We start from the raw sequence: 22,278 nt of genomic DNA on the forward strand, positions 1-22,278 counted from the left end.
CAATAAAACACGTTTGGATTGGATCAACTCATAAAACTTATCAAGAAAGGTTTGTCTGTTCTTATGCTTTTATTTTCTCTTTCTTTCAGTTTGAAATGCTGTTGATGGGTGTTTACCTGGATTGCTTCTGCTGACCAGTCCAGTGCTTAGTTCCCTATGGGGGTGGTTACTACTATGGACCCAGATTCGGCCCAGCAACCGCAGGGCAAGTTGGGTAAAGATGGCCACACGCTAATAGGGGCCAATCTGGGTGCTCGCGGAAAGCACTATGTGTGCGGCTCGCTTGCGGCGTTCACCAACATCATCGTGACGTTTCCTATTCAGAAAGTGTTGTTCCGGCAGCAGCTTCATGGGGTCCGAGTGACCGAAGCCGTCCGTCAGTTGCAGAGGGAAGGGTTGAGACATCTCTACCGAGGGCTCCTGCCTCCACTTCTGCAGAAAACCACCACCGTGGCCATCATGTTCGGCCTGTATGAGGATTTTTCCCGGTTGCTTTTGCACCATGCTCATGGAAGTGGTGCACCTGAGCTTGTTACGCGGAGCGTCGCTGCCGCGCTGGCCGGGGTGGCTGAGGCTGCCCTTACGCCATTCGAAAGGGTGCAAACACTGCTTCAGGATCACAGGCACAACGGGCGTTTCAATAACACCGCCCACACCTTCCGGACTCTCCTGCGGGACCACGGTGTGAGGGAGTGCTACCGCGGACTGGTACCAGTTTTGTTGCGAAATGGACCTAGTAACATTCTGTTCTTCGGTTTGCGTGGGCCAATTAAGCAGCAGCTCCCTGATGCCCGATCCCGTATGGGTCACATGGCCAATGACTTTGTGTGCGGCGGGCTGCTGGGGGCAGCGCTGGGTATCATGTTCTACCCTCTAAACGTGGTCAAATCTCGAGCTCAGGCTCAAGTCGGGGGTGAATTCGTTCCTTGCCACCGCGTGCTGATGACGGTGTGGCGGGAACGCGGCGGCAGCATCGTGCTGCTCTTCCGCGGAGCGACGCTCAACTACCACCGATCTCTTCTGTCGTGGGGGATCATCAATGCAACCTACGAGCTTCTCCTGAAAGTTTTCTGAAGACTGGGGTGGATGGCGGAGTGCACTTTTTTCTGAAGCAAGCCAAATTTAGCTCTTTAAAGGAGGATCTGGACACTGCCAGCTCCCCTGGTGCACTTAACATGTGCACTTAAAGGGATAGTTCACTTAAAAATGAAGTTCTGTCATCGTTCATTCACCCTCATGTCATTCTAAAGCTTTCTTTTTTCTGTGGAACATAAAAAATATATATTTGATTGTTTCTGGTCCCATTGACTACCTAGTAAGTCATACAGGTTTGAGGTTGAGTAAATGATGACACAATTTCTATTTTTATGTGGACTATTCCTTTAACATCTGCACTTAATGATCTGTATAATTATGGATGGACACCATCCATGGGCTGATCACTACATATAAAGTCCACCCATATTTATTGGCTACTATAAGTGTTGTGAAATGTATCACCACATGTCCCAGTTCTCATATCAGTTTTTTAGTGGCTCTTTTACTCACTTTTTGGGGGTCTGTGGGACACGGATGGAGAATGCACAAAGTTGCACTACTGACCGTACATTTCTACTTATTTGCTGTTGTTTTGTTTAAAAAAACTGATGCACAAACTCTGGACTGAAGCATTACAAGCCATGTGTAATAGTAAGGTTGACCGATGGTTCGTGAATAAATGGGTGTGACTTGTGGACCACACAAAGCGAGGGACGTCTGTACAAGCCCACGATGCTAGTGTTTTTGCCAATCAGCAAAAGGCCTGATGAATTCAAAGATGTCTGATCATTTTCATGAAATGCTTTTTTTATGTAACCAGTGTTTTGTGACATGAATGACATTTTCACATTGTTGTGGTTGGAAAGTAAACAAGCAATTCCACTTATTGCATTCTGGGTGTCATTATTGAACTTTTTTATAATGCTTCAGAGTGTACATGGGATTGAAAAATCCTAATTACTTTTATGTGTAATCTTTTTTATTTACATAATCTTATAAGTTTTTTGTATACCTAAATGTAAGGTATACATTTTATGCTTATTAGATTATCTGTCCTTAGCTTAGCAACATGCTAACACCATTCACTTGACATGAGGATAGTTATTTGTCTATGGAGCTTATAATATGGCAAAAAAAAAAAAAGATTAAAATTGTATTGTGTAAATTAGAATTATTGAGAAGTGTTATTTAATCAAAATCTCATGGTACATTATTTTGTACAAGCCACCTGTTATTGAATAATTCTTTATATGTGTAGTTTGGGAAGTTGCATTCAAATCAGTCACTTAGAAGGTTGCATTTGAGTTAGGTTAGGATGCTGCTTTAAAAGTATAGACCACAATGCAGCGGACTGTCTCTATCATAGAATTCAAGTAATTCAAAACCTGCATCTGTTTAGTCTGAATGCAATTTTTCTTTCTTTTCAGGACTTTCATCATTCACAAACTTTAAAGTCCTGTACTTAATTATGTATGACTATGTTAACCTCCAGGGGCCAGAGAAAGACATGGAAACACCCATCACACAAGGTGAAATGGCGTTCAAGGACAGATGCTTTTAGAGCCGTTTGCAGCTCCATCTGAGGGCCATGAGTAAATCCCAGGGATTGGTTTGGAAAAATATCCTAATGATTATAGGTTAATGGAGGCAGTAGATGGGACATTCTATTTGAATAAAAACATTTTGATTCTGTAGTGGCTGCTGCTTTTGTACAAATACCTGTGTTTCGGAATTGCGATGCAATTGAAAAACTTGAAAAGATTTTTATGTTATCTTTAGTAAATTTGAGTAGTGCAAAATTGGCCACCATACTGAATGTTTAGATTTCACCCACTAATATTCACACAAAAGGACCCTTTCAAGTATAGAGCTATATGGTGAACAGTTAGCACACCCTGTGCTATGAGCATGAGCATCTGCCAAAAAAAGTGGTCTTGTGTTATTAAACACATCACTTCAGATATTTGCCTTCTGGCTGCTCTGACAGTGTGATATCACTTCTGTGTGATCTGATATTAAAAATTAAAAAACCATAGTAAAACTACTCAAAAGGCCCTAGCAACCATATAACAGCATGCAAGAACCGCTCGGGACACTTTAGCAGATAGCATGTATGACTTGCTCGCTTATGGAGAGCACAAAGGAAGATATTATGAAGAATGTTGATTACCTAACCGTTGATGGTCCCCATTGACTTTATATGGACAAAAAATACAATGGAAGTCAATGGCAACCACCAACTGTTTGATTACCAGCAATCTTCAAAATATCTTCTTCTATGTTCAACATAAGAAAGCAACTCATACAGGTTTGAAACGATGTTGGGGTGAGTAAATGATGACAGAATTTTCATTTTTGGCTGAACTCTCCCTCTAACTGAGTGTTAAATTTACTTAAAGCAAAAGGTTTTTTATGAGATTTAAAATTAAAATAGAAAAGGCAACAAAAATATATTTCAGAGTTACTACAGGTTAAATAGTCACTGGCTCTGTTGAAAAGGCACAGATTACAGGCAGCGTGTCTGCCAGTAAACAGCTTCAGCACAATCCCATCATTCCCTCTGTTTGAACTGTAAAAGATTTCGGTTGAGTTTAATCCCAGGACTAATCTGTAATCTCCTCATGCAAACTCGAATACAGTCTGACTAGCAATTTAGTGTTTTAGTAGGTGTGTTAAACTAGAAACCAGACTATTAGAAAAGACGATACATTGTAAAATAACAAATCACAGCTTTTAAGATTAAAGCCCAAAAATATATAAAATCACTCACCAAATTCTCACAAAACATGTCAAGAGCACGTCCAGGTCATATTTCAACCCAAAATCAAAAGAAAGATGTAAGAACTTGTACTTTGTCTAAAAGAAAATGAAAAAGCCACAAAAATGCATTACATCCACAGCTTTTGTCATTCAAAATCAAACCTTTATTATCATGAACACAGTAGAGGGAATGCAAACCAGATTCTCGATTGTCCCTTTTAATTTAATTTCATTCACATGTTTGCCTTCATATTCACATACAGCCACATTTAAGATTTTATTTTGTGCACTTTGAAACACAATCGTCTGCATACGTCTCAATATAAATGGCCCTCATAGTTTTTTTGCTTCATATTTGGTACAAATGCACACGCAGTTCCTTTTAGTCTTCATCGTTCTTAGAACCTTCATATGACAGGAAGATTTAATTTAGAAATACGTTTGCTCTCTGATAGTTCGATATCAAAATGGTTCCTTTGAAAAGACAGAATAACAACAACATATTTATCGCTTTCCGTTTTCATGACATTTCTCTTCAAGCAAACTAGCTTTCTGACTTGATAACCACAAACCGGCAGTGTGTGTGTGTGTGTTTATTGGGAGGGATGTGTCCAGCATGGGTGAAATTCTTCCCATCTGGAAGCACTTCTATAAAGTCATTGAACTGAACAAGGATGACCTCAAGTTTGGTCATGTGATCTGGGCAAGTTAATTGTTTATGTATTGTAGGTGCATATTGCCTTTTGAAACCTGATCTAGACACAGCCAGTGAGTAACCAGTGTCTACGACAAAATACTGGTCTGAGATCAGGAACAAAGGACAACTGATTCACTAGGGCTAAAAGACCAGGGCTCAAGTATTCAAAATTCCAAGCGTAGGTCTTTGATAGTCTCCCCAATCATATTATTTGTGATTATGACAGCCAAATCTAAAATTCTTACAACAGAAACATTCCATGCAAGTGCCGAAATGCAGATCTGAAGGCTTGAAGAATGCATTGCAATTGTGCAGTTCTTAAAAAGCTCAGCACTCAAGGAGGCTATTGATGTCTTCAGATGTCGGATGTGTTTTTATTCAGGTAGCCATCTTTAAACATGTTCGGCAAGATTTTCCTCTGCCATGATAGTATTCCACGATAGTAGGCAGTTTACCACCACCCACTGCTATATTGCAAAGAAAGCAATGCAATTTGTACTGCATTATGTGTTATGCAACGAAACTGAGCTGGTTTCGCCAGGAGACTTTGCATACACATACCTGCATGGTAATGAGTAAAGTATTTAATGTATGCTAAATATGGTGCTGTTCACCACTTACAAAAGTGGAAGAAATAACTTTTTTAAATGAACCTTTTGTTTACACTGTATTTCCATAATGATGCAATCAAACAAGCTTTAACAACGATCTTCCAAGATAAAATATAAGGCCTAGGTTTGTCAAGGAGGTCCTCTAAAGTGAAATATTAATGATTCATAACAAATGGAAAATTATGCATGTATTAAGATGTATAAAATGTAAGAGTATAATATGTGGAAAAATTTGGATACAAATCGTGATGCTTGCATAGTCAAAAATGAGTGACAAATAGTGTGGTTTGGCTATCATTGGGATTAGTTTTACAGGGTGCTACATTAATATAATGACACTGTTGTTGTGTAAATGCCCAAATTGTGCTATTATGTCTTTGGACCACACTGATCTCTGTGGTTAACAGTCAGCTGACAGGCCAATATAAAAACCCTAATGTCAAAAGCCAAACTTGACACACCAACATACAGGTAGAAAAATGCCAAACCGCTGCACTGCTATTGCCATCATCTCTCATTCTACAGCCAGAAAGGTATTATAGACTAAATGAAATGAAAGTCCTTTGGATAGTCCAGTGAAACATTACTGCATATGTATTTGGGCTTCTTAGTGTTTCTCCAAGCATCTATTGTTAGGGGTAGTGGAGTGTCCTTTTACTTTCTTCCTTCAGTCTGTAAAGAGCAGCATGACTAAACTAAACATGAAAACAAGTGAAGCTTCATAACACTGTTTATCTCAGTTAATAGAGCAAGAGGTAGGGATTCACGTATACCCCCCCCCCAAACCCCCCCCCCTAAAAACTAAACAACATCAAATAAACAAAATGCAGGTATAGTATAGTAGGTTAGAAACCACGGTGTGCATATACTGTAAGTAAAAAATAAATACATACTACATACTGTATATACATCAGGAATTAAAGAACAGTTAGAAAATAGCTATGTCTGAATGCAGAATTTCACTACATTTATAGGGAGACTTTCCAAGACAAACAGGTTAATACATAACAGTTCTGACATGTTAGTTTGCTTACTGTGTGTGTACGTTCACGGCACTTACTATTATTCTTGTGTGCCAGCACACAAACAGTTTTTAGATGCCAAAAAGGCATCGCTACTTTAAGTACAAGTCTATGCTCACACTCTACAGTCCTTTAAGAAGGTGCCGGAAGGTAACATTTAAAAGTTCAGAGGTACATTTCCATTGTCTATGTCTGGTGTCCGTGACCGAAACAGTTGTGTTAGTGAGAAGACAGTTGAAATAAGAACCGTACACTGCTTGGCTAAGAGCCTGACACCTTCGCCCTCTCTAGTCGTCTCTACAGCTCCTACAAACTCCTTATACAGATCCACAATCTCCTCAAGCTTCCTCAAGGCCTCATCTGCATCAATATCCCCATGACACCCTCCACAGTCCGAACAGGAAACTCGCATGCAGGTTGAGGTAAGTTGCACTAGAGCTCCAAAACTGTTACCAAGGGATAGAAGAGCATCGTCAGGTGCCCATCCTACCCGTGTGGCTCTCTGACATCCTGACGCTAATCTCCGTGCCTCCGCCTGAACCAGGTATCGTTCTGTCTCTGAAAGCGAATTCCCATTCACATTGCCATTTTCGCATTCCCCCTTGTGGGTTGGAGGGTGTACTACAGAAGGTCCTTTCTTCAAAACCAAAAGAAGTTCATCAATATCTCGCTGCAAACAGGCATAGCCATCTTTAAGCCCTGTACCTTTCTGACCGGAAGCATAATGGTGGCTTTGCAAAAAGTGGAGCGGATTATTTATTGGTCCACGATCTAGAGGCAGAGATTCCAGAGGTCTGGGTGGGACCAAGAGTGGGCTGAGTTCTGAGGATGATGATAGGGGGCGAGGGGAATCTCTGAGTAGGGACAGAACATTTGGAGAGGGACCAGATAAGGTTGCAGGGGAAGGAACAGGGGTGGGTTGAGGTGGTTTACTGATCTGGTTTCGACGGGAGAACTCGTAAACAGTCAGATTATCATCAAAGCTGCAGTTTTCCTCTGTATCTCCGCTGAAACAGTTGGCATAAACGGTATGGCAGCCACATGCATCATGATGGGAAGGACTTCCGGAGGATAGAGAAGAATCATTGTCAAGTCGAATCTCTGAAGGGTTACCTTTGTGTGATTGAGGTTGTTCGGACCTGCAGGTCCCAAAATGCCTGTGCAACTCTGTAGCTTCTGTGGACAATTTCTGCCTCAGGTCAGGATGGCTTGATGATGTTTGAGGTTTCCTGTTGGTGTCTTTCACGGGAGTTGGGCTCACATCCTCAGGTCCATCTTTGAGCTTCACAATGACTACTTCAGCATCTTTCTCTTTCCAGTCAATCAAAGATGGCACTGAAGTGGCCTTGGGAGATACCTTCTTGGATTCATGGTTAACATCTGTTGGAATGGTTGCTTTATTGCCTGTCGATGAAATACTGTTGCTGAGTGCTACTGTCCCCAAGATCTCTTGGGAACGGGTGAGGTACCAGGGCATATCCTGAATTTTCCCCCGTAAGGCTGTGGCAGACAGACGTCCAGACGAGCCTGTTCTGCTGGGGAAATTAGTCCCAATTTGAGCTGGATCTTCAGGAACAATATTTACAGACTGAACTGAAGGAGAAGGTAAGGGAGATGGAGATGGGGTAGGAGTAGTTGAAGCACTTGTTTGTTTGACTGTAGAGCTTTCAGCCTTTAGTTCAGTTCTTAGGTTCTCATGACTTAGAGAAACACCCTTGATCAGTGTAGAGTGTGGGGAGGTACTGGTACCATTTCTCTGAGACCAGGGGTGTAGAGAAAGTCCATTGGGGGGAACTTTTGTCTTTTCATCAGGTTTTTGTGACTGGGCATTAACTGCCTTTGTGGATGGCTGTAAACCAATGAATGACGGCTTGGGAGGTATTGGGGGCTTTGTGTTCATCTGGGGCACTTTATTTTCAGATTTTCTGGTTTCTAGAGAGTCTGATGACTGTTGTTGTTGAGGACTCTTGCTGTCTACTGTTATTTTCTCAAATTCAGTTGTTCCTTTAGCGTTTATTGACTCTTTCTGATTTGGCTTAGTATCTTGACTGTCAAGTCCTTCAAGATCCACATGATTTGGAGTAATCTCTTTTTCTAGACTGGCAGGTAACTGGTCAGATATTCCATTTTGTAGCCTGGGTCCATTTTGAACATTCTCTAGGTCTAAGGTTTGTTGAGGAAAGGCAGATTGGCGTACAGCCGTAATTAATGAGGAAGACATTGGTGGTCCAGGCCCTGTGACTGGTTTAAACTCCATGGTCTCTGGCTCCATCTCTAGAAGCTGAGTTGATAAGTGTGGATTTTGGCCAGGTATGTCTCCATTGCAGTGCTGGGCTTTCTGCCCCGTGGAGTGGTTAGCAGATAATGATTTAGGTTCTAAAGGTGTAGGTTTAGGGGGAACAATCAGTGAGGGTTGATGGACATCCAGTTCAAGATTTTTAGACTGAGGGATTGCAGGGGTGAAATGATCGGCAAAAGAAGATTTTTCTTTGAGGTTCTCTGGTGTCACACTGTCCTTATCTTTGCTGTCTCTGGATTCTGAAGCTTTTGTCTTGTTCACACTAACCTTAAGGTCACTAAAAGAAGGATGTTTGCTATCAGAATCTGAGCTTTTCTCTGCAAAATAATAAGAAAGAGGTAAGAGAGACGTGTACACAAGTAAACAAAATAAAAAATAGATATTGAACATTAAATTAATATTCTGGTTCAATAAATGTAAAGATTTATCAACAACATTTGTAACAATGTGGATCACCATCAAAAACCCATTTTGACTAATTCCTCTGTTTTGTTTTTGTTCGTTTTTTTGGCTGCATTTACATTTCAAGCCTTAATGCACAGATCTAATATTTGGACCTTATCCAATTTTTGGCCCACCTGTTTACATTCACTTTAGACATGACTGGTGGGCTGTCCAGTATCTTTGCTTAATTCCTGCCCAAAAGGATTGTCTGCAGTTATCGCTTTACTATGCACATTGTAGACCCTCTGGTTTTGAATGGCTGTGCTATTCAAATTATTTATATAATTCATGTCAAGTGGCCATAATTATTTGCCAGCATGGACAACGGCTGTCATGGATATTTTGCAGCATAAAATCTGACTGAACAGATAAATAACACAAAATAACAATAATTTTCATTCGTTAGGCTAATTTATTTACAGATCGTTAGAGGTAGAATTCTCTAGTGAAATAAAAAAATTATATTTATTGAAATTAATTCAAATAAATTAACAAGAGAGAAAGAAAATGTGAGGAAAAAATAAGATTTTTGCCAGTGTAAATGCAGCCTTTGAGCAAAAATCAAGACACTTACAATTCAAGTAAACTTTTTGCTTTACCTACCTTGAGTAAATGTATATACAATATTTTAAACTTATGTCATGACCATATAAAGGAAGTAAACCCTGCTACTTTGACAAGCACAATGATACAAATATGACTGTGTAAAAATAAAAAAATAATTTACAGATGATATAATACATGTTTTAAAGGAGAAGAGCTGTTTTTAAACCCTCAAAGTGCAAAGCTGTGGGTGGGGTGGGGGTTGACAGAGAAGCTTTTTTCGATGGGTAATGGATTTTATGCTATAAATGTTGTTGATATAACTTAACTTGTATTGAACCTGGAACATTCTTCTTCTAGAATGCACAGATGTTTTGTGGTAAAAATAGACGGTTCACTGACCTGTGAGGCATTTCTCTGTGATGGGAGGGGTAAATCGATCTTGGGCATCAAAAAATTCATCCTCAGATTCTGAACAACTGTATCTGGAGTCCTTTGATTTTTCAGGGACATTTGTGCACACAGCTCTCATCAGCACATATTGTGCTGTTAATTTTGAAGATTGTCCCTGCTGTTTAGCTTCATTTGTCTTTTTCTGTGGGAAGCTGGTTCCCTCTTGTCTACATGCTGGATGTTTGTGAATCCTGGTGAGGAGTGCCTGAAAGTTAATTCCTGCTAATTTAGCATTTATGCTGTTAGGAGTAGAAGAGGCTAACACGGCTTCAAATTCCGCTGACATGGCGGAAATGCGACCGTCTTTTCCACTGTCTCCTCCTTCATCATCATCCTCCTCCTCACTCAATGCATCATCACTGGCCGCAGTTGGGCTTGGCAACCTATCAGACATTTGTGAGAGCTCAGAGAAGCGCAAAACTGAGTAATCACTGTAGGTCAGGTCTGAATGTCGTCTGAGTTTGTTTGAACTGCCCCTCTCATCCAAATGCTCTGGCACCTCCAGGAGGAAAGGGTGGTGGACATCCAGACTAGATGCACCAGAGCCAAGACCAGAACTGGGTTTCTCTTCCAGAGACACATCCATATGACCAAGTCCACCAATGGTTGCCTTAATAGTCTCCTCCAGTGCATTTAGCGAGTTACTAGACAAGCTGGAGAAGCTGCTGTTGACTCGAGGGTCTGAGTACCAACCTGTCTCCAAAAGGGAATCGATTCTCATGGCATAATCCTCATCTCCAACAGACTCTCTCTTGCTCGCCTCATCTCCTTCGACCTCTAAAAAGGGATGTGTTACAATCACTCGGACCTTTTCTGCCTCTGCTTCACTTCTCCCCTCAGCTTCCTCTCCTTCCTCCGTGCCATCATTTGTATGAGTGGATATAGTGTCCTCTGACAGCTGAGTGTCCAGCAGTCCCTCCATAGCGTAGTCATCCTCTGAACTGTCTTCTGAATCGCTTCCACACCGAGAAACATACCCTACGCATAGAAAACACATTAAACATAACTTACATAGCATTTAGTATAATATATTGTAATATGTATAATGTAATTTAACCTATAAATCCATTAGTAGAACAGTGGTTCATGATTTTCAGTATATTTCAAAGTACCATAGTCTAATACTAGGGGTGGCACAGTTTGCTGAAAAAAACAACAACCGTTCGGTTCACCACACACGGTTCGGCATGGTTCAACTTTACACTGACAAAGCATCTGTAATATGGTTTGCTATAAACAACACGTAAAACAAACAGGGTTTAGCTAATATATGTTTCTGTTGATAGATGCACATTCTGGTTTCCCAGTCATTACAATAACAGCGATAAAAAAATAAAAAACCCTGGACAAACCATGCACTCTTGTTCAATGTGAATGCCTTATGCTGGAATATTAGCAGTCATTTATTCCGGGTGCTGATAGCACGCGTGCACATATGAGACCTGAACAGCACACATTGATATCTGTGTTTAAACTAAACTCATTTAAGCTTTGAAAAATTTAAGTGCTAGAGGACACGAGCTCTTGCGTGCGCTAATCCGAAGCGTGCAAACCCGCGCCTCAGAATGCGCGCAAATATAAGCTCTCTCTGAACCTGAAGTATTGTGTTTAAATGTACAAATTAACACAAAATTATGTCAAAATGCCTGTTTTGGTAAGTATCCTACAGCAGACACCAGCTGAACGTAGGACTACTGTATCAGTGCATTCTCTTAAAGTGACAGTCTTTGAACAGCAACAACAAAGAAATCACTCACTGCTCTTGATTAAAAAGCTTTTGTAACTTTAATAAATAATAATCTTTCATTTATACAGTCCAATATGCAATGCTGTTTTACATTTGATTACTTTATTCAATTTCTGTACCTAAAAACTAATGCTAGACCTACTAAAAAAAAAAAAAAAATCACTGTTTATTGTTTGCATCTTTACTCTGTTTTATTTATTTGTGCTGTTGCTTGTTGTTGGATAGAATAGTTGTCTTCTTTCTTTATTAGAAAGTATAGTTTCTCCATAAACATATCGTACATACCGAACCATACCGAAAAGCCGTGACTCTAAAAATGTGAAACAAACCGCACCGTGAAAAAGTTGAACCGTGCCACCCCTATCTAATACCATCTCTCATTAAAGTACTTTTTTCGCTGATTGAATCTGAGGAAATATTTTGTCCTCATAAGTTGCAACCACTTGGTGCAGTGTGCAAAACTTTGTCTATTGCTTGTTTTTTTTTGTTTGTTTTTGTTTTCAGCATTGTGCTGGGTAGCAAATCGTGGGCTGCAAAGCCAGCCGATCAATGTTATTTAAGTATTATTTATGTACTAGTATTTTTTATTTTGAATTAGCTGCTAATTTTATATTTTAACTTATACAATTCAGTTAGTTGTCAAGGCTAAGGCAAGCTGTTTTGACTTTTATTCATTCTCGGGGTATGTATTCTTGATATCAACAATTAACCATTAGTTAAAATGCTAATGCTTGATATCTGGAATTGGGTTTTTACCAGTAACAATGGCTATTTTTAGTAAAAACTATAATTCGTGAAACCTTTAATTGTATTTTCACTAGTTAACTGTCACCATAGGATGCCATTCAAAATTGTTTATATGAAGAATTGATTTCTTACTAGTTGAAATTCCAATTTCACATATCAGAAAGACAACTCTTACTAGTAAAACCCTTTATATTTCATATCAGTAATTGCATGGTAACTAGTGCAAATGTCTATTGTTGATATCAGCAACTGAATTGAATTTATTTGTTTTTTTGACAAATAATTTGATTTTCACTAGTACCAATATTAATTTCTGATATCATGACATGATTTTTGTTACTAAGAGACATTTAAGATAGATGAAATTATATTGATAGCAGAAATATATTTTCAGATTTCAGAAAGAACAAATGTAACATGTTGAAATACAATTACAGATATCTAGAACAAACATTTCAAGTAATGACAACTGAATTCTTGATGTTAGGGAATTCACATTTTTAGTAGTAACAAAGTATTTACTGATATATACAATATTGCCCTTGCAACCAGTTAAAATAGAATTACTGATATCTTAAATAATATTTTAACTGGTAAAAAATGTATAAGGTTTAAATGTAATTCTTCTATTAGGAGAAAAAAGTTGTGCCACATATTTAATGAAACAAGCTTCCTTAATTTAAAACCTTCTTCTGCCGGAATGCGTCGCATTTTTGGTCTAGGTCCCCAGCGGAACACATTGATATTGGGGTCCACCAGCAGTTTGCAGTATCCAGCCAGGAGGCAGGCCAGATCTTTAGCTGCTACAGATTCCATCAGCAAGGCTATAGGCTGGAAGTTGCAGGATAAAAGGATGGTCAGATAAAAAGAGAGATAAGAAGAGAGTTTAACTAGTTTATTTGAATCTGTTGGTAGACGTGTAGACACCTGGATGTCCTGCAGGTAAATCTTGAGCATGCTGATTCTGTCGGACTCTGAGAGCACCTCTATTCGGGTGACGTAATGGAAGTCTATGATGGTGGAGATCATGTTGAGCTGGTGGTTTAGGATTTGGCTGATCCCATATCTCGCTCCCACCAGCAAAGTCACCAACGACTCCCTGTCCTGCAACTGTAACACACACATTTACTCCAGTCTGAGTCACGTCATTTCAAGGTTTATTTTTATTCAATAGATGCTGCTAATGTATCCAAATATCTTGCTCCCAAGAACAGCCATCTTATATAACATGCTTAAATTCACATCCTTAAAAATAGGAGAATGCTTCAAAAGATTTTATCCAGCATAACATTATCTAGGAAAAAACAAACAAAAAAAACGAATGGTTGCCGGCAGACAAGAGAGGGAAATAAACGGAACATATCTGTGCCCTGCAGATTTCATTTGTTATTTGTGATGAATGTGCCAGATGGACACAACTCTCTCACCAGCATGGTGGCGTTGTAGCTTCTCCCGCTGTATGAAATCAGCTCCGCCATCTGGGTAACATAAGCCAAACGGGCCTGAGACACAGAAATCACCTGAAAGAGTGAGAGCGAGGTTAATGGAAAAGACCAACAAATAGATTTTCATTATGACTGAAGAAAGAAAGACAGGAAAAAGAAAAGTGGTCTTTAGACTGCTGCAGTACATAGTATGTATAATGTGCACAGTATGCAAATTTATGGTTGGCATAGAAAGCCCAGTTGTCCACTACATTTGTTAAAATGTGCAGGATATAACCAGAGCACACTGCACAGAATACTGCATCCCACAATGCAGTACACTTGACTTGCAATGCACTCACACACAGTGTGACTTAAAATGAACCAGGAGTAATAGAGTGCAACAGTTGGGTCAACATTGCTGAAAAATTGATTAGGCACTAATGCATTCTATATCAGCCATTATTTGTAACATGGCTGAATCAAATATCCAATGTAGCCAGGTAATGTGACAACAATGTAGCATAATATTGTTGGAAACATTTACGCTGCATACAATTTCACATACATTTTTAAAACCTTAGGAGGCAGTGTACAGTTTATACTGTGCAGTTTCTGTTTATAGGAACACAGAGTTAACCGCTTTCTGAAAGATACTTATTGTCTGAAAATGTAAAAGACCTACACACCTTCTGTCGTGGTTCTAGCAGCGACTGGATCTTCTTCATGTGGTGGTTGAGAGCTTTCCGCAGGTGTTTGTCTCTCATGTTCCTCAGCAGAGTGGGAGAGATGAAGCTCTCCAAACCAAACTCCTTGCTAAAACACACACACACACACACATTAAATGTAGCATTTCTCATGTAGCATGAGTATTTTTTTTTTGTGTGTTTGTGTGCGCTCTTACACAATGCTCTTAACAGATGCTCTCGTCGTCTGTCCACAGCTTGCCAGTTTCTCGTGCATGTGCAAAACAGCTAGTCTCAGCGCTGTATTACATTTCATCTCTACAGCGTAGCGTTCCTGTAACACATCTCCCACACTCTACACACACATACACAGCAGGGTTACGATAGTTAACTAAAACCATATAAAACATTTTCCTTACTTGAAATTACATAAACATTAACTGAAATTCAAATCTTAAAACAATAACATTTCACCTATTTTTATTTCAGCTAGCTTTTTGACTCTACTTGATGTACTAAAGTAACAAAATTTGAATTGATTTATAAATTGTGAAAAATAGTGACAAAAATGACAAAAACACCCAACAAAATTACAACTAACCAAAATTAACATGAAAATGGTATATATTAAAATAAAAACGAATTCATAATTTGATAAACTGTAATAATACCTTATTTAATGACACTTTATAACACTGATACACCCAGCAGCCGGAAAGTTTTGCTTTACTTCTACACCGCTTTGTTTTTAGTGCTACATAATCACATTGTGTTACCTGCTGAAAGAGGTACTCAAAAGCGACAGGATCATCCTGCAGGAGGTCCACTGGGTCTCTGGGAATGAAACAGACTCTGAACAGACACCTGTAGTCATGGGAATCCTTCTTCTGTACCACCTGAAAGAGCAGGAACATGATATTATTACATACTCCAGTCGAGGCTGTAGTCCAAGTAGATATGTTTTAGAATTTATAGTTATACATGGTTATACACAGTAGGTGTAAGAAAGAAGAATTGCATATTTTTTTTATGTGTTACCACTTTAATAGCAAGTTGCAAGCTACTCACAACTGAACTACCATATTTTCCGGAAAATAAGTAACACCTGACTGTCAAAATTGCATCGTTGAGAGAAAAAAACACAGATAAGATGCATCATCTAAATCACATTTTGTTATAACATTCACAAATATCATAAAATAATGGTCTTTTTTAATGTTTCCAAACATTCTACACTATATAAATATATTTTATTTCTCCTCACACTTTGTTTCAGCAGGTTTCAGATGATTAAAAAAACTTGACTTATATTCCAGAAGAATACAGTAGTAAAGACCCTTTAAGTAACTGACATGCTATGCTCTGTTAATTGTTGGAAACGTTTGCTTTTTAACATGTAGCTTGATTTTAAATGTAGCTGAGCTACTGTTTGTACGCAAATAAATATATTCAAGTTAATAGCATTACTATTTCTAGTTGGCTAGTGTGTTACCTTTTGTATGAGCTCCTCCTCGTGCAGCAGCAGAAGCTTGGTGATGTTATATTGCTGTTCTAGCACCAGTGCAAAATGCTCAATACATCGAATGGACAGCTTCTCTTTCAGAGTCAACACGATATCCTGCACACAGAGACAACTTTAATACCACACCGTCTAAACATTAATACCTCACACCACACTCTCACAAAAATAAGGTTAACATCAAACAAAAACTGATGGATTTCCTGCAGTATCGCTGGACAGGACACATAGTACTGAAGTTGACGCTAAAGCTGATGTAGTGTGCAGAAGAATAAAAAAAGAAAACCGCAATCTAAAACCTTGACAGTGGTGGTCTTGTGAAATTTGAAGGCTTTGGTCTGGCCGTTCTCCAGGTACACCTTCAAAACGTTGGGCAGGAAGAGAAGAGAGTTTCCCTGCAAACAGTCAATGAAACAAGGCTTGGGAAAGCAGCATGTCATCATGTTTTGATGAAAACAAATATACCAACAGCAAATGTATTGTCATGCACCGCTGCTCATGGTCATGGCTGGTTAGTACAAAACTATTAATCAGGCTGCGTCATACCCTTTTTGGTCCAAGTGTAATCCTGACCAGGGTTGGTGTGAGAGTTGACTATGTGTGTGGTTTTACCTGAGTGTGTCCGTTGACCACCACCTCCTCTGCAAAGCGCACTTTAATGGGGTTTCTTCTCAGACGGGCTCTCTTCTCAGCTGTTATGAATGAAGACTTAGGATTCTGAAAGCAAAAAAAAAAAAAAAAAAAAAACATTTCTCTAAATTCTGAGCTGGACAATGACACTTCTGCACAACATGGTCTTCTGTAGAGTTGCTTTAAGGATGAAATTTAAGTCATTTCATAATTGAAGGTTTTTTGTTCATCACTGTAATGCTTATTTGAAACAATCTGTATTGTATGAACTGCCATATAAATAATTGTGACTAGAATTGAACTGGTGAAAGAATGAGGAAAGTATAAAACCATTAACAGAACAACCCCCCCCCCCCCAACCATACCACTATCTGACTGAACAATGAACTGAAAGAAAAGTACACACCGCCATATTTCTGAGGATGGTCATGGTTACAGGGTCCTGGCAATCCCTGAGGTCAGAACATAATATATGAAAAAAAAATGACACTACTAAATCATGAGGTCATGCCATCATCATATTTATGAGTGGGGCAAGAAACAAGCAAGCAATATCAACCCAGCAAAGTTATTCTAGCTGTGTTCCTCTAATCTGATCACTTACCTAATCATCTGCTCCGCCTTTTCAGGCGAAAGATCTTCTATGGCTTTATGGTTCACTTTTAGGATTTGATCTCCAGGAAAAAGCTGACCGTCTGCTGGGCCTCCTACAAATAAACACATACAAACACACACACGTGCGTGTAAGCAATAAAATACAACTCTAGTTTCATGCACGCTGAACAGTACCTTCAATGTAAGTCAATGTCTGTTTTATATTCTTAAAGCCAAAGTCTGATCAATGAGAAATAACACACCTCTCACAGACCTGCCAACCTTGGAACAATTTTTTAAATACCATTAATGTGACGGCACATCAGAGTATTTTATTGCAATTTAAAATGCTATTTAGAAAAAAAATAGTAACCAGTACACTTCTGTAAAACGTAAAAAAACATGGAGTATCATATCTCTACAAAACTGTTTTGAGAGAAGTATTACTTTTATTGATTGGCCGTTATTTAGCACTATAAACACATCTGTCTGTTTTATTCATTTTGGTAGAAGCTCCTGATGTTCCAGGAAATCCCTAATATGGACAAAGACATCCAGCTGTTGCTGTAACTGAATAAAAAGAAGAAATAAACGTTTTGAATGATAAAACAAAGACAATAAACACTCGACTGTGACAATGTATTATTTATCTATGTTCTTCAAGCCATCTCGGGTATACACACTCTGATTGGCCAAACTCTTCTTCTTTTGCTGTTGTTTGATTTGACTGCTGCGCATGGACAACGGCGTAATCAGGTTTTTTCCTAGTTTAGAGCGACATATCGTACCAGTGTACTTTCAGGTCAAAATGCATAGGTTGAAAGGTCTGCTCTATAACGTCTAAGTAAAAGTTATAGTGATAAAACTGAGATAAAATTTCTGGATCAGATTTTTTTTTAAATATGTTTTTGAAAGACTAAGTCCCTTATGTTCACCAAGGCTGCAGTGATTTGATCAAAAATACAGCTGTAATATTGTGAAATATTTCAATTTAAAATAACTGTTTTCTTTTTGAACATATTTTAAAGCTGAATTTCAGCATCACTACTCCAGTCTTCAGAGTCCCATGATCCTTCAGGATTCACTCAGAAGTCATTCTAATACGCTGATTTGCTGCTCAAGAAACATGACAGTTATTTTCATTGAATGTGTAAGGGGTTTGTTTAAATCACTAACCCTAACTATAAGTAAAAGTCATAGTTCACAACACAACAGTGTGATTGGGGAAGTTACATTGTTAATTCATTATTCATATCACGTCTGGTGCTTTCTGTTGGTGGAGAGTCTGTTTGTCTCTGCACTGCTCTGTTCTGCCATTTACACTCATTTGTCTTCAAGCCAAACTACACACACACACACACACACACACACACAATCTGCCCTTCTGCCCTGACAACATCCCCTTAGTCCCTGATGGCTCTCTGCCCTGCCAGAACCGACCACCAGATCTCTCTCTCTCCTTCTCCTTTCACATAATTATTTGCTGCAGGGCTGTGAGGTTCTCCCACTGGGCTTTTATCAGCTGTTTCTGCTGCAAAAAGAGAGAAGTCAGCACTGCAGAATGACTGTGTGTGTGTGTGTGTGGAAGAATGCACACACAGTAGCTTTGTTGCTGGATCCAGTGTGCTGCCATGCTGTCTAGTCTTTATACACAGCTGCCTGACTAAAATGTGACTAAAACGGAATCTTACAAGTGACGGATTTAGATTTGGAATTATATACAAAGGCGGGAAACATCCATTCAGTGATTTATCACTTGTGATTCATGGGCAGACTTGCTAGAAGACATTAAAAAAAGATGTCAGCTGAGTCTGTGTATCTAGGGCAATGATGTTGACATGCAATCTCACACTATCTTGCCTGCCATTCTCTGTCTATTTTCTTTTGAAATAGGTTTTATTCATTATTATGTTACTCTCCTAATGTGAAGACATAATAAGCAATTAAAAAAAAACAAAAAAAAAACTTGATTGTCATTGATTCAATAAAAAAGACAGAATTAACTTATAATTTATTCAGATAAAAATGCTATACGGTACTATAATAGTGTACAGGGTTGTGTAAATATGGTAATTGTTTGCTACTAAAAACAGTTCAGGTTTTTTATTTAATCTTGTCTATTGTGACCTTACATCCAAAACAAACTAACTAAAACAGTAGTGGCTTCGGTTAAGGTATTAAACTACATATTTCTGTTAAATATGACATTTTATTTGAGCTTTTGTTAACTGCTGCTCTTTATTTTTTCTTCAGCATTTTGCACAAGAATATAAAGGTAGGGGAGACCAGGGACACACTCAGTTCCTCCAATCAGAAAGAAGCTAGAGCGATGACTGTATCTGCACATGCTCAGTAGGATCCTCTCTCTGCCTGTGAAAAATGAACACAACCATTTCACCTCAGAAGAGACTTTCAACAAAATACAGATTTTGAGATATGCAATTGGCTATTTTTCTTCTGCTGTCTAAAGTTTAGATGACTGCGAATTTAAACTTACATGCATTTTATCTCTAGGTTATTGATTAAAATTAACATGAACTACCTAATATAGATGTGGCTACAGTAGGTAGTATCACAGTTACCCCCGAGCCACATGGCCCAGTGTAAACACCTTGTTTGTCTGTGTTGATAAACTTTTCTGTTAGAAAATATACATATTTAAATGTAAAAACATGCAAAAAACAACGTGTTGCTTTTTAACCTTTTTTTTTTTTTAATACAATGAATAGTATCTCCTCATGATCGCATTGAGTTATTCTGTTAATATGTCTATCTTGTACCATTTCACTAAAGCTATGTTAAAGCTAATTAATGTATTTGAGTAAAATGTATATAAATGATTGAAATCTAGTTACCACTGATCTTAGGAGACCACTGAAGGATCAATAGGCGATGAAGACTGGAGTAACGATGCTGAAAATTCAGCTCTGGATCACATGAATAAATTACATTTGAAAATATATTCACATAGAAAACAATTATTTTAATCTGTACTAATAAATATTACAATATCACTGTTTTTACTGTATTTTTGATCAAATAAATGTAGCTTTAATGAACATGAGAGGATGAGGAACAGAATCTCAGAGTTGCAGTAATTTTAGCATGAACTCAGCATAACAAATATCAAAATACATAGCAGACGCTAATATTGCATGAATACTCCCCCTTTAATTAGATGGAAGTATTTCTATTTTTCAGAATTTGAGAAACATGTCTTTGGCTGTACGCCATCTTTTATCACAGCACTGACTGCAGTGCATTCTGGGATTGACCTCTGCCAAGGATACATGCAATATATATTGCTTTACAATATAGCCAAAAAAGAACCTTTGAAACAACAGTAGTGCGATTATATTGTCTTAAGCACTATTCGGACGGGACTAGTTTTCTAAACTACGTTTGAGTTTCGATTCTTACCACCTGACGTCTGTGATTTCCATGTACCAATTCGGACGGGACTAGTATCTCCGTGTTTATTACAGAGGTGGGAGGGTCTGATTTGTGCATCTGGGCGTCACAGAGATCACGCGCTCTGTATGCGTGCATTGCATTCATTCAGAATGATTGCCTTAGTATTATTACACAATAAATACTAAATGGCTAGTATAGCAAAACCATGTTAATGTGTGGTTCCTTTAGTTTAACGTGTTTTCCTTTTTTTATTAAATGTAATTAAAACATTATGTAACTGAGTACATAAATGAACGTGAGTAATCTTACCTGATGCTGATATTGCAATAGCCGGTATTAACAGTTTACGCGATCTTGCTCTTGATTTTATTATTTGTATTATTTTTTTTATTAATATATATTTGCCGCTAAGCAAATATATCAAACATCAGCCCGGTAGAGCATCTACGGTAATTCACGTTGGCCAAAACACACAAGGAAACGCGTTGTGAAATCAAATATCACCGGCAATCACAGACATTCGCGTTCGGACGGGATTAGTTTTCTCAGAGGATCACTGAGTTTGCTGAAAAACAGTAGGTAATTTGCTCTGGAATTATCACAGAGGTTGTGTGAGAAAAACACAGACGTGGCAGATTCGGACGGGATTAAAATCACCGAGTACATCTGTGAAACGCAGATTTCTCTAACGTCCCCCTGTAAAACTAGTCCCGTCCGAATAGGGCTTTAGTTAGGTTTTTCTTCATAGTTTTATGTGTTGGTTCTATGTGTGTGAGATAATGTCAGTAACCTTCAATTCAAAATGAGAATAAATATAATCATCCAGTGTCAGTGTGAGTTTGTGTATGAGAAATGGTTAGGTTCAGCTAGAAATATTTTGTTTGTTAAAAATTATGACATTTACTCTTTTGGACCATGTGAGTAAATGATGACAGAATTGTCATTTTTGGTTGGGTGAACTATAACTTACTAACTTATTTTCTTAATTTTATTATTATTACAATGCAAATATGAAATTATTAATTTAATGAAATGATATTCTAAATAATAAACTGCCAGTAGGTGGTGGTAAATGTCTTAATGATTAAGCCATCGATTCATTTATTCGTTTGATTCGTTCAAATGGCGGATTCATTCAGGAGTGAAGTAAATGGTTCTTTATGAATGTTTTATGAATCATTGACTCATAAAGCAGACGACTCCTTGTGCTTCTGAATCACTCTAGCAGTACTTTTATGTCATACACCGATCGGTCTGTGCAGCGCTGCTTCAAAGCCAACGCGACTATGACCAATGGTTCAACGCACCTATATATATATATATATATATATATATATAAAGAAAGAAAAAGCACATAAGCATCTCAAGGCACAATATCACAATATCAAATTGTTATAGAATTAAGAAAGTGAAGAAAGAAGAAAAAATAAATAAATGGGAGAGATATTTTTTGTGAAGGAGCTTTTGCACCTGCATCATAATGAATTAAATATATGAGAGAGGAGCAGGTGGCCACCTCACACACACCAGCTCAAGTGTCACATCCTTTCTCACAGTTTCACCATCTCTGTCAAAGCAGCACAGAGGGTGAAAATTCAGTCTGACTTTCAGTGGAAGAGCTTATAAATGAGGGTCTTTTTCTCAGGATAA

The 22,278-nt window shown here is 38.4% G+C and overlaps 2 protein-coding genes across 5 annotated transcripts in view; one reads left to right on the plus strand and one right to left on the minus strand.

Moving 5' to 3' along the window:
• Positions 1-1,929, plus strand: part of slc25a51b (solute carrier family 25 member 51b) — a 3,666-nt gene extending 1,737 nt beyond the window's left edge. Inside the window, exon 2 of the mRNA XM_026247666.1 lies at positions 90-1,929. Within this exon, the coding sequence (XP_026103451.1) occupies positions 157-1,074 (918 nt within the window). The 5' untranslated portion in view covers positions 90-156 and the 3' untranslated portion in view covers positions 1,075-1,929. The remainder of the gene's footprint in view (positions 1-89) is intronic.
• Positions 1,930-4,375: 2,446 nt separating this feature from the next.
• The window catches only part of frmpd1b (FERM and PDZ domain containing 1b), a 35,618-nt gene continuing 17,715 nt past the window's right edge, over positions 4,376-22,278 (minus strand). For all 4 annotated transcript variants that reach the window (XM_026247668.1, XM_026247669.1, XM_026247667.1 and 1 more), the window contains 13 exons: positions 17,225-17,327; positions 17,027-17,072; positions 16,603-16,707; positions 16,290-16,385; positions 15,964-16,089; positions 15,248-15,367; positions 14,690-14,826; positions 14,475-14,601; positions 13,789-13,881; positions 13,289-13,471; positions 13,048-13,192; positions 9,817-10,845; positions 4,376-8,744 (listed from right to left, as the gene is read on the minus strand). In XM_026247668.1, coding sequence (XP_026103453.1) covers positions 6,286-8,744; positions 9,817-10,845; positions 13,048-13,192; positions 13,289-13,471; positions 13,789-13,881; positions 14,475-14,601; positions 14,690-14,826; positions 15,248-15,367; positions 15,964-16,089; positions 16,290-16,385; positions 16,603-16,707; positions 17,027-17,072; positions 17,225-17,327 — 4,769 coding nt within the window. In that variant the 3' untranslated portion in view covers positions 4,376-6,285. The remainder of the gene's footprint in view (positions 8,745-9,816; positions 10,846-13,047; positions 13,193-13,288; positions 13,472-13,788; positions 13,882-14,474; positions 14,602-14,689; positions 14,827-15,247; positions 15,368-15,963; positions 16,090-16,289; positions 16,386-16,602; positions 16,708-17,026; positions 17,073-17,224; positions 17,328-22,278) is intronic.

This window comes from Carassius auratus, unplaced genomic scaffold (assembly GCF_003368295.1).
Source record: "Carassius auratus strain Wakin unplaced genomic scaffold, ASM336829v1 scaf_tig00015876, whole genome shotgun sequence".
Classification (NCBI taxonomy): domain Eukaryota; kingdom Metazoa; phylum Chordata; class Actinopteri; order Cypriniformes; family Cyprinidae; genus Carassius; species Carassius auratus.